We start from the raw sequence: 13,079 nt of genomic DNA, 5'->3' as shown, positions 1-13,079 counted from the left end.
GACACTCAAGTTTTTCTCTTGGTCAACTGTAAACCGATGGCAACACCAAAGCAACCTACAGTAGTCAAAGCACTTTTATGCAAATTGCAAAACTTGTTTTTTGATCACGAGCAGCCAGCAACACGGCTTTTCAGAAGTATTAGTCGCCCCCTGCAGGAATAAGCGAGCATTGCAGCAAATGTCTCGCCCAGACCAGGGGTCCACACCAACTTTTTTTTGTAGTGCCCCTTAACCTGAATTTTTCGGTGGCACAAGTGGAAGATTTAGGGACACACACTGCCCATTGACTTGCAATGTAAATATTCCGCTCACTCGTTTAAACTTTAAAACTGATAAATGGGCTCATGTGTGCAGCATGTTTGTCAGCAACAAGTAGTGTTTTTTTTCAAATGTGCAAATTTATTGGTTGAATATACTGGTGGGAGTGGATGAAAATAGTGGTTGGCTTGTAGATGACCATTTAGGGCCAGTCTGGAGGCCTGCATATGCATGGTAGAATGGTTGCAGAATGAGTGGGAAAATTGAAAATACTCATCGATATTGACATCTGCAATCCGTATATGGGAATTTAATGGATGGCATTGATTCTCAGGACCTTTGCATCAATCGCAACTGGGCTGTTCTGGTTCTCTTGGAAGATGTCTTACCTCTTATTGAAGCAAGCTTTATAAGATCAAACAAACAGGCTCAGTAGGGACAGCACGAGCAAGAATGAAACCATGAGTCAGACCACAAATCAATAGCACTGTGGAAAACACTTTATTTTGTAGGTGACAACAAAACAGGTTTGGGGCCACAGACAAATCCACAATTTCACTTGTGTTAGAACCTGGAAGTTCGAAGTCTGTAGGGTGGGAAGCGTCACAAGCAGAAGCGCAAAGTGCTTTCATTCAAATTGTTCCACTGTCCACTCATTTAAAGATTTTGCCTTGGTTGAAGGCTTTGCCCACATGCTTGAATTCTCCCTCCCATGAGAAGTATTCCTTGACCATGATCTTGCACTCTTCACTGTTTGGATCCAGCTTGCGCCAGTCATATGACTCATAGTCGATTTGCCAGTCTGGACAAAGCTGGAGAATGGAAAGAAAAACAAAGCAACCATTTGAATATCAGTGATCTAGCCTCGGGTTTTGCTAAGCTTGTTTTGCACCAGTGTTAGACGAGCTGGTTGATCCGACAGTATAACTTTGCACAACTGGGTGATTGGAGAGAGCTACAGAATAGAAACGCAAGGAAGGCACTGCATGAAATTTCTGAAAAGGTAAACTAAGCCTCACATTCACTCAAACAACTTATTTGACTTAAATATAAATGTGACCACCGCATGAACCAGCCTTTTTAACTCACTGAATCAGAGAAGACTGGGATGAACATGATCTCAATTTGATCTCCCCCTGTCAGATTAAGACAACATGCCATGGCTGGGCACGGCCTTGCCCAAAGACGGGGGATGACGCGTGTGCGTGTCAACCAGGCTCACACAGAGATGAAAGTTGACTTTTCTGAAAATTCCGTGTATATATATATATATATATGTACACACACACACACACACACACACACCTGGCCGATCACGCATGAATTAGTTTACACAAAACGCTATTCAAATACTCAACATTCAATCTTCCTTTTGTGTGCACACGTGCACCCTTTGTGGCTTCCGTTGCTGAGATTTCGAAATCTCAGAGATATGGCGAGGCCATGAGAATGCGAGGCGAAGGTATTATTGTTGTGGCGATGCCACTCAAGCTAAGCGAGCCTCAGCAGTAGATAGTCCGCTGCTCTCTGCTGTGCGTGCTTCAGCGCGAACATGTACGCAAGCGCGTCTTTTGATTTCAACCAATCAGCGCCGACGCAACGACGTCACACACGACAACAGCTAAGCTAGGCGAGACGACACTCCAAGTCGGACGGACACGTTTTTCTGCCACGCTGTGTGTTTCCCTTTTTGTCCAAACATATTTTTTACGACAACTGTCTTGTCCACGGTGTCTTTTATTCGTTCCACTGGGGTTTAGCAAGTGTTTTTAAAGAGACAAAAATCTCTTTCCTGTTACTAGTGCTAGTGTCTCAACATGGCTACGCTCGTGGAAGCAAAACAACGAACTCAAACGCCTCTTCGTTCAATGTTGTCAACTAATATCCGGATTAATTTGAGGCAATTTTTCCTCAATTCTCCAGAGAGATTTTCATAAAAATTAGAAAAACCCGGAATTCCGGGAAAATCTGGAGGACTTTCATCTCTGTTCACATACCGACTCCTGCTTTGAGTTAATGAATGGGGCAATTTAATGTGATTAACAGAATTCTATTTATTCAAGGCCTTGTGATAGTTTTATTTCACTGAATTGCATTCACTTTTAAACGGGAAAAGTGACTCCATGTAGCTCTGCAGGTTTGATGAGATTTTCAACACTCCCAGAAACTTCTTTACCGTTGAGGTGTAGGTGAAGTGTTTTAAAATAACAAAACATGACAGTATGACGACAAGCCACAGTTTCTGCAGTTCTAAAAGCACTCACAGTGAAAGCCAGGTTTTGGCCTCTGAAGATCCAGATCCCAGAGATGCAGCTGTTGTTGCTGGTGCCAAACAAAAGAACACTAGCAAAGGCATTCTTTCGGAGTTTGTCAAGGCGCTGGAACATCCCTGCGGGGACAACGGGGATAGCATTATTTAACCATGTGATAAGAACCCACAAACTACCCACAAATTGCGGAAAGCCAATGTGCGCAACAGTGATGGAGGTCTTTTTGTGAAAATTTGTCTTAAGATGGTAACCACTCGTGGTGCAAACGGATGGATCATCTTTGATCCGTGATGCAAACAGTGTGCATTCATGTGACGGCAATATGATCAGTCCACATTCACCAGCAGCAGAGGACCTTAACACCATTGTGGATCATGTAAATCACATGTACGGGAGCATTTTGGCAACTATGGGTGAAAAGAACTCCTTGATTGGGGTACCTCAAATACATTAAAAAAAAAGATACACACAAAAACAGATTTTTTTTTCAAGGAAGCTCCAGACATATTCCTAATGTAAGACACCGCCAATGCAAAGGCTAACTTCAATGCAAAAGCCTTTTAATTAGAAGTTAAGACGGCTAGCTTGACTTCTCTTTTCCACATTTCGTCTTGCCATTACATGGTTGCTTCCAATATCTACACAATAGCACCCTAAAATGTTATTCAATCGCTAATTTAGGACACTAAGAAATGGCTAGTTAATTACACTTATTGTACGATACTGCACGTCTTCTGCATTCGCAGGCGGCTGCTAGCAACGGGGGGCCTAGCTGGCAGCAGCTAGTTACTTTTGCTTTGCCCTCTTTTCCAATTATCCAGAGGCTAGCTTTGAATTCACTCATTTTGAATTTGAATTCACTCATAAATAGAATGTGCCTTAAAGGGGACTTTGAAATTTTATGTACGGTCCAAGTATAAAATAAGGTACCCTACTAAATGTGTTTCTAAACTGAGAATGTTATTTTAGTGATCGAAAAAAGTACAAAGCCAAAGCGCAAAAAAACATTAAAAAAAAATCTCAAGTGATCGTCATGTGAGAGCAGAAAAATACCTTTACAATTTAGCTCATTTTAGCTCACCTGAGATAAGGTTGCAGCTTTTGAAGACCTCTGAAAGCTCTTGTGGATATTTGTACTCTGCATACCAGATTGAGTATCCCTCTGGGTCAAAGTTTTCCCAGAAATGGGGAACGGCTACTGTCAAGGTGTCCTCGTTGGAGTACTTTTTCTTGAAATCGTCCATGATAAACGTACTGACACAAACAAATGAGAAAGGTTAGTAATATTTAAACTTAGATTATTCAAGGGGAAGTCAACCCCACAATTTTCTTTATAGTATTTTCGATGCAGCCCTACTAGCCGAAACATGGCATTGTGATTAATATTACGGTGGTGGAATACGAGTTAAGCATTAAAATCCACTCATCAAAGGTAATGACCAATCATGGCGCAGGTTTAGAAAACAGGTCAGCCATGATTGGTCAATAGCTGAGCCCTGAGCAATCGTGATGTAGTTTGCGGTCTAATGAAAGTGGCAAAATGGGCACACCAATGAGATGATTTAAAAACACAGATTTTGCCGCTTAACTTAATTTCACAAATGCAGTATTTATCATGTTGTCATGTTGAGGTGCATAGAACATTCTTGAAAAGAAAATGTTTGGGTTGATGCCTGTTAAGAACAGTTTTTTTTCTGTACAAGTATTCTGCATGTCTAGTGTGCATACTAATAATTAAAATTGTGATTTTGAATGTGACCACAGCATGAACCAGCCTTTAACTCACTGAACCAGAGGCGACTGGGATGAATATGGACTAATGTTTTCTCTTCCCCCCCCATCAGATTAAGATTTTGTGTCACAACCAGACACCATCTTGACCAAAGACAGGGGACAAGCACATTTCGAAATTTCAACACAGTACACCAGTGTTTTTCAATCTTTTTCGAGCCAAGGCACATTTCTTCCATTGAAAAAATCCCATAACAATTGCTATATTGTTCTTATAAGCGTTTTTTTAACATTGAAATATAATGCTATAACACCTTGAATAGGAGTCAAATCAACATCAATCCAATATTTTATAATCTTTCATATTGATTCTCACTCAGTGTGATAAATGGTTTGGATGAACACAGATCTGATACCCTGGCAGCAATTGATTCAAGAGACAAAGCTCTTAGTTCACAGCTCTCATTATTTCTCTGTTTTTAGTTTTTACAGCAGTCAGGCTATTTCTTTAGCCGCTTTGGGTCCAAACATCTAATCTACAATGGCTTTGCAGGTGGCAAGTATTAATTGCTCTGCAACTTTTTTAATTTAGCCACAAGTTCAGCGACATGGTAACTTGCTTTCAAGGCTCTCTTGTTTATCTTTGCAGTGTTTCTCATGCACGTTGCTTGTTTCTCCGTGTGTTCATGCAGGCGAGCAAAATATTTCACATTGTTGTTTCCAAGTCAAGGGTGTTTTGTTTGGAGGTGGAGTTTAAGCTTACTTGGGACAATTGTGCTGTTGGGAGAGTTGCTTTTCACCACATAGCAAGCACAACGGCGTCGGTGCCGTTGCATCTCCGGTAAAAGTAAATCCAAATGAAAGAGAGCTTTCGTTGTATTGGCTAGCGCCGGAAACTTCGCTTGTCTTGAAGCACAAGGCAACTTGCTAGCTGCTGCCGCTCCCTACCGGTATGGAAGAGTACTACACGATTACTCTGCCAGGCGATGGACCGCACAGGCATACATATTGGATACTGTCCCACGGCACACCATGGTTTGAAAAACTCTGCAGTTTACCACCATTTCAATACTCCAGTTTGACCGAAGCAAAGTTACACTTCTACCTCTTGGGTAGCTCCGCAAAGGGGTCCTTGGTTTTGGGCTCTGCAGCCAAAGCAGCATCACAGTCATCCATCTCTTCTGGTTCAGGCTTCTTCTCCTCCTTTTTCTTCTCTTTCTTCTCCTGAGGTTTGGCTGCCTCTTTTGGAACCTTCTCTTTCTTGGGTGGTGCATCTTTCTTCGGCTGCATCTCAGCAAACTTCTTAGCTACAGGAAAAAAACATTTTTTTTTGTTTTTTGGTTTTACACTTTGCTAACGCAACACATTGGCCTAATTCACAAGCCATAATGAAATTAATGTTAAAAAGTCAAGCCAAATTAAGTGTTCAGTCTCGACACAGAGGCCATTTATTCGGCCACGGGAAGTGTTATCTGCCCTTCCTGGAGGAGGGAATATTAATCATACTTGCATTTAACAAATACAATAACTAACTTCTTGCCATCTTAGATGAGGAAAACACCAAAACACATTGTGTACGTCATTGCTCCCATGCAATTAATGCAATGAGAATTTTAAGCCTAGTAAATTAAAATGATTCTTCAGAGGCGTAGCGACGTTCATCAGGTCACCCAATCACCACATTAAGGCAAAATGTCCGCCTATTTAAAAAAAAAAAAAAGTCACATCTGTTCACATTTCCAATTTGAGCGGTAGACACCTGAGCATAATTTTATGATGAGTTCCAATATCTGCGAATGCTGTGTGACTTTTGATGACGGGTCGGCTCGACAGACGAATGTTGTACAGACACGAGGAAAGGCATACGTAACTGAGGACAGCCTGTAGACATTAGAAGTGAGGTGGGTGGGTGTGAAAGAGGACGCTGAAGGCACGCCCCCATAATACATGCTTTGTGCAAAACAACATCCCAAAAATGGCACCTACAAAGAGGCGCCCTTTCAAAGCATGGTTTAAACTGTAAGCAGTTACGCGGAGGACCTTGGGAATCGAGCAGCCCCGAGAGAAGTCAACATCAACTAATCCAAGGTCCTTATTGCATTTGTTTTCTGAAACGGCACCACCTATCCATCCGGGTAAGGACGACCATGGCGCAGGAACATCCAGCGAATTACAGGGGAAAAGATGGGCATTTTCCACACCTACTGTAGCGAACACGTGTAATGTTCTGCGTTACATGAAATAAAGACATTTTCTTGGAGATTTTAATCCTTTACTCCGCTGCTCTGCCGGCCTCAGATGGCCTCCTTTACCGACTGTTCTCTCACCCAATCCCCAGACTCCTCCATACCCGCTTAGGCTTGGGGACCAGCACGGTCACGATACGCTCAATGGGCAGCTTTTGCTGTTGTGCTTGGTTGCCTTGGTAATAGAAAGAAATGGCCAAAGTGAAGTTGCAAGCGGCTTGGGAGCGATGGCGAACATAGCTTTACTAAGACTGGGATGCAGCGCCGTGCGAGTTAGGGCACAATTTATGAATGGATTTGGATGCTTGGGTTGACGTGACTGCTTGCAACTGTTGTTCCAGCTTATGCAAAAGCAAGCATCATTTCTGAGGAGCGGCATGGCAGCGAGACTGACTGACAATGACGATAGGGAACCTGGCATGTTTGATTGTGAACTTGCCCAGCTGTTCATTTCAGAGACAGAAGATGAGGACGTTGATGGATTTGATAATGAGGGTTGATCAAAAAAAGAATGCGAGCATATTGTTAGATACTTCAATAAAGTATAACCAAACACAGTTGCTCCCGCTGCCTTTTTAAAAACATACGCTAGCGTGCATGCATGCTACAGTATTGTTTAAGCTGGCGTGCATTTTACCATGCGTGCGTCCAATATTACAATGCGTCTTGTGTATGTGTTGAATACAAAATAGCACCTGTAACTTACACTAGACCTTCTAATTCTGTGTGCCACATAGTTGTGAAAATGCAGCACACTTAAGTAATAAAGCTTTTGCATCTCTTTTCCAGTTTGAGCCAATTCAAACATCTGACTCATTGAAATGATTGCGCACTTATTGAGCTTTCTTCTGAAATTAACGTGTGTCGATGAAGTAGAAGCAAGGAAGTGACCAACCATCAAACTGAGCCATTTTTTCACACAGCTTGACCTCTCCGAGGACAGTCTTGAACTGGGGCTGGTTAACACATGTGACGAACCAACGTGTCACATTGGGATAAGGCTGACGGAAAGATGGTTCAAGAACCTAGACAGGGATAAAGGGGGTGATAAGATTCTCCGAATTGTGTGTGTGTGTGTGTGTGGGGGGGGGGGGGGGGGCTCATGTCGCATGAACACTCTATGTGGCTAACCTGTTTATACAGCCACAGCATGGAGCAGGCCACAGTGATGTCCGCAAGGCTAACCCTCTCTCCAACCAGGAAGGTACGAGTATTCAGGTGTTGGTTGAGCACTCCGAGGACCTTTTTCACATCCTCCTTTGCCTGCTCTGTGGCCTGGGCACATGCAGACAGAAGAATGATTATGCAGGAAAATTTGTTTAAACAAAAAAAAAAAAAAACAGACAAAAAAAAAACCATTCATTAAAATCGGCGATGGAGAACGTCTTTGTCAACATGACTTGCCATCGAGTCAGTTGTAACCACAGCATGAACCAGCCTTTAACTCACTGAGCCAAGAGATGGCTGGGATGAATGTGGACAAAACAATTCTCTTCCCCTATCAGATTAAGACTTTGTGCCACGGAAAGGGCACAGCCTTGCCCAATGATAAGGGACTGCCCAAAATGGGGAAGCTATTTCAGACCAAATAATTTTTAGATTATTTTAAGCAGGGCTGTCCTGATCACATTTTTTTTGTGTGAATCCAAGTCCAAGTCAATGGACTTTGAGTATTTGTCAATACCGTGTCCCAAACCAATACTTCTGCAAAGCAATGAGGGAGAAAAGGAAGGCCAGATACAAATTATCTCAATTATGTGGATTTTTGTTTTAAATAGATATCCTAATATACCTTTGAACATGGCTGTAAATCGGCAGTCATTCAAAATCATGTTAAGAACTAAAAATATTTCATTCTTGACTTTAGAAATTGAGAAAATCTCAAAATGTGATATTGTTCAGCCAATACCGATCAGCCAAAAATCATATGATCAGCAATGATTTCCAATCATGTCAATTGGGACAGCCTTATTTAATTTTCAATTAAAATGCACCACCCACTGTAAGGAATAGATGCTGACAGTGTTTTAACTTTGTCCTCATCAATTTTACGAATAGATTAGTTAAAATGAGTTGCCGATTGAGAATGGGCAGGAACAACATTATGCTAGTTCACACACAAAACATTGCAGGAACATGTCAACAGTTTCATGGAGGCACACTAGTTAGTGGTACTAATTGAACATGCTGCACACCTGCTTGTTGAACTGCATGATTCCCAGAGTGGGGAACACCCATGTGCTGGCTGGAGGGACAATCTCAGAGTCAGCAAAGCTCACCCATTGAAGGACCTGAGCCGAAGCTTGGGGTGTGGCACCACGAAGGACATCATTGCCCACTGTATTTGAGGGGGCAAAAGTGAAAAGGACATGACACCACTTATTTTCCCATTCTTCAGCCAATTGTTGCATTCAAATGTGAGCACAGAGAGAGCCAGTCTTTTTAACTCGCTGAGCCAGAGATAACTGGAAGGAATGTTGTTCCCCTGTCAGATAAAGACAACATGCTATGGCTGGGCACCACCTTGCTCAAAGACAGGGGATGATACTTGTGAAGAGCCATGAAGAAATTGCACATACTATGTCTAATTGTACTGCAAGTCTATGATTGAATGTGTACACCATAATTGACAGTGCAATCTGAAGGGAGAGCTGTGTTGATGAAATGCCTTGATAGTTTAGTTTTACGGAAACACAAGCACATTTAACTTGGGTGAACATGATATGTTGTTGTGCATGTTCAATGACACTCAACAGACAGGGCATGGGGGGAAACACTTGTGGAGCGCCAATAAAGCGCCTGTACAAAGTTGTGCCATGAGTCTACAAATGCAGCTATGTAAATATGGATGTGGACAGGATGACATTTGTTGAAGGTCTTCTGATAGTTTTATCTTAGTAATCGCATGTACTTTCAAAAATAAGTGCGAGTCTGGGGAGGTATTAGGGCTGCCACAAACTATCATTTCTAATGACCAACAGTTTAATAGCCCTGTCACGATAGATTTTGCGTTAGGATTGCCATTGAGGGCTTTGTCCCAGTTCATTAATGCAACAATCATACACGGTCGAGAAAGACCGTTCGGCAGCGTGTAAGCTCTGCTGTTTGATGTCAATCGGGGGCATCTAAAAATAGTTTAAAAAACTTGAGTTCACTGACTAATGCCTCCATCATCTATTCCAAATAGACAAAACATTGTAAGCGTACCGCAGTAGGACATTGTGTCTTTGGATCAAACACACCTGTGCATGCTAATGCCAGCTAGCTTTTGGACAAGCCTGTCCCCATGTAATACCGTATTTTCACGACTATAAGGCGCCATTAAGTCTTAAATTTTCTCCAAAATGGACAGGACGCCTTATAATGTGGAGCGTCTTGTGTATGCGCCGAGTTCCAAAACCTGACTGACAGCCGACACGCTGTTTATATAGAGAAAAGGCAGAAGTGAGTGTGGACAGGCATGCGGCAAAGAAGTCGGACAATCAGTGAAGGGTGGGCGTGTATATATATACATATATGGAGAGAGAGAGCGAAAAGGCGGACGCGAGTGAGGACAGGCATGCGGCGAAGAAGTCCGCCAATGCGTGAAGGGTGGGCGTGTAAGTGGACGCTAAAGGGACGCCCCTAGCAGGTACCAACACCTGTACAAAGTGTGGCTATGTGCATTATTGCAAAACCACTTCGGTTTTGGTTTCTAAGAACCCCCGAAAATAAATTCTACAAAGAGACACGCCTACGAAGCTCAGTTTAAACTTCAAGCCATCGGTTATGCTTTTGGCATGCGTGCCCATCTCACAGCAGCGGTGAAAAACCAAGTCAAGCAAATGAACTCTGAGCTTGCCGTCATTCCCGGAGGCTTGACTAAAGAACTCCAACCGCTGGACATCGGCATCAACCGGGCGTTCAAAGTAAAGTTGCGAGCGGCATGGGAACAATGGATGATCGATGGCAAACAACTTTACAAAGAGTGAGAGGCAGCGCCGGGCGAGTTACGCCACAATTTGCGAATGGATTGTGGCTGCTTGGACGAACGTGTCTGCTTGCACTGTTGTTCGAGTTTTTGGCAAAGCCGGCATCATTTCTGTGGAGCCACATGGCAATGAGAGGGAACCCGGCGTTTTTGATGGATTACCGGTACTTGCGCAATTGTTCAATTGATACAGAAGATGAGGACTTTGATGAATTTCTGGGTGATGATTGATCTAAAAACGTGAGTACATTGTACAATGGCTAAATAAAATACAAGCAAACTCAGTTTTGCTTCCGTTGCCTTTTTAAAAACGTGTTTTTAGCGTGTATCCGTATGTCTTGGTATGCTACCGTATGCTTCAAGCTAACGTGTTTTTAGCGTGCGCGCATGCATGCCGTATGTTTTACCACTGTAAAACTGCGCCCAATTATAGTGTGTTTTGTCTATGTGTCAAATACAGAAATAGCACCCGTTAATGAGACTGCGCCCAACAATACGGTGCGCCGAATGGTCGTGAAAATACGGTAATTTAAATGACGTATCGGGGGAAAACTGGAAAATGAGGCAGTTAAGCAAGAAAACCAAAATGCCAAATAAATACATAAACAACTCAACAACTATTAAAAGAATTGACAATTTAGACCATCAACGATGGGACTTGTCCTGGCAGCCCAACTAGTTACGCCCATTAGCAGTCTTAAAACTCTCAGAAAATGTCTATACTGTTAAGATGGAGCAGGAACATTTATAATTACAAAACAATAATGGAAACGGTGACAAGCCATATCTCCTTCAGTTGCCAAGAGTAGAGTAGAAGACAGGTGTATATGCCCATTCTCGACCTTAACAGCACAAAAAAAAAAAAAAAAACAGAGCCTGTTTAATATCAACTATGAGACTACCTTGATAATGAAGTCATGGGGTTGTCCAGACAACGTTTCACGATTTAGTACTTTCATTATCTTTTCATTAGAATGTTATATAAATCTTCAAGTATGTTCACTTTTGAAGTGGTTATAGTTTTTATTTTTGAAAGGAGTGTGGGCCATTCAAACAGCAGCTTTAGTTCAAAGAAAAGAACATCAAGATACTCACAGTAATGAGCAATGGCGTTACTCTCAAACAAACAGAAACCGTCATCTCCCTGGTAGGCAGGTACCTACGAGCAATTGGTTAAAAGAATATCTGAAGAAAACATAACCACTTTGGTTACATGCAAAATGGCCATGTGATTCGTCAAAACGGGTTTTGACCAGCACCACATGGAATCTAACAGGTTCCAGAGGATCACAACCAACCTTGCCCTGGGGGAAGTTGTTGAGGAAGGCAGGAGTGCGGTTTGTCTGCCCGAAGGTAAAGGCAGGGGCACTGCTGGCCACTTTGAGGGCAGCACCGCTGTACTGGGCAGCAATCTGAGCCTTGAAGGCCCTCCAGTTGTCTGGATACGTGTACAGAGTCTGGCAAGATGCGACATGAGAGACACATAATTGACCGTTTACAAGTAAACACAGCTGAAATCTCAACTGCAGGTCTCATTTTATTCATTTTTGATTGGCGAACCAGTTTGAACCTATTTGTATCTGATCTATATTGTGTCCCAATTAAGCAGTGTAACGTTGCGAGGGAGATTCCACGTCTATCCACACATGAAATCAAGCCCCACCATCACTTGCGTCAAACCATTTTACCGATCAGGTAGGGCGGGTACTCAATGACATTTTTTACAGCTATATTAGCGTGAAATCAAAGGAAAACGCATGAAGAAAGCCTGGCATTCTCGTGTCGTAGGGTGAGATCGGTTCTAGCTAAGTATCACACGAAGTGGTTAGCGCCCTTAAAAACCCTATGATAAACGACGGGTGGGCGTTTAAAAGTTGGATTTCAAACAAACAACATGAGCATTTAGCGGAGAAATGGATAGAACTTGTTTTCCCCACATCTAACGTGGCACAAGAGTGGGCCGGGAGTTAGACGTCAGTAGCTGACTGCAACGTCAGTGTAGCTCGGAGCGAAGATTCGCTTCAGTCGTTCAATGATCGCTCAATTAATTTTCCATGGCAAATACACTTTGGTATCATGACGTGAGTAGCAGAGAAGGTAGCCGGCGATCAATGGTGCTGTGAGACAACAATGATTGCCAAGATTTAGGGCAGATTGTGAAGATGAATTCCACATGAATGAAAGCTCCGAAGCCACTCTCCATTTCACTCACCCCTGCCGCCATCTTCAGGACGAGAGAAAGAAAGAACGACGGCGCACCCTGATGACGTATTTACGCTACAAGACGTCCGCGTCAACGAGATGTTTCACTTTCGAGAGCTGTAACTTGTTGACGCGAACAATTTAGCAACAAAATGAAGATGGAATTTTAAATACTTGACCGATATAAATTTACGAGGGTAAAGTTCTGATTGGAATTACCCTACATTCACGATTTTTTTGCTTAGTTTACGAGTATAATGCAAATAGCCCTATATATATATATATATATATATATATATATATATACACACACACACACACACACACACATACATACACACAAACACATATTGACAAACGTAACCAGAATTAGTCTTCATTTTTCCATTTGAAGACATTTTA

The 13,079-nt window shown here is 42.4% G+C and overlaps 1 protein-coding gene across 1 annotated transcript; it reads right to left on the bottom strand.

The window, feature by feature from the left end:
* Nucleotides 1–736: 736 nt before the first annotated feature.
* On the bottom strand, nt 737–12,801 carry eef1g (eukaryotic translation elongation factor 1 gamma). The gene is made up of 10 exons (XM_086136867.1): nt 12,688–12,801; nt 11,774–11,932; nt 11,571–11,634; nt 8,701–8,843; nt 7,637–7,780; nt 7,401–7,530; nt 5,365–5,566; nt 3,610–3,782; nt 2,523–2,647; nt 737–1,070 (listed from the first exon to the last, which is right to left on the bottom strand). Exons 1-10 carry the CDS (start codon nt 12,697–12,699, stop codon nt 912–914), a joined length of 1,311 nt encoding a protein of 436 aa, XP_085992993.1. The 5' UTR covers nt 12,700–12,801; the 3' UTR covers nt 737–911.
* Nucleotides 12,802–13,079: the final 278 nt, after the last annotated feature.

This window comes from Hippocampus guttulatus, chromosome 2 (assembly GCF_054856545.1).
Source record: "Hippocampus guttulatus isolate MCC_2025c chromosome 2, RoL_Hgut_1.0, whole genome shotgun sequence".
Classification (NCBI taxonomy): Eukaryota; Metazoa; Chordata; class Actinopteri; order Syngnathiformes; family Syngnathidae; genus Hippocampus; species Hippocampus guttulatus.
Note: the sequence above shows the minus strand (reverse complement) of the source record. Positions and strands in the feature narration are given on the sequence as shown.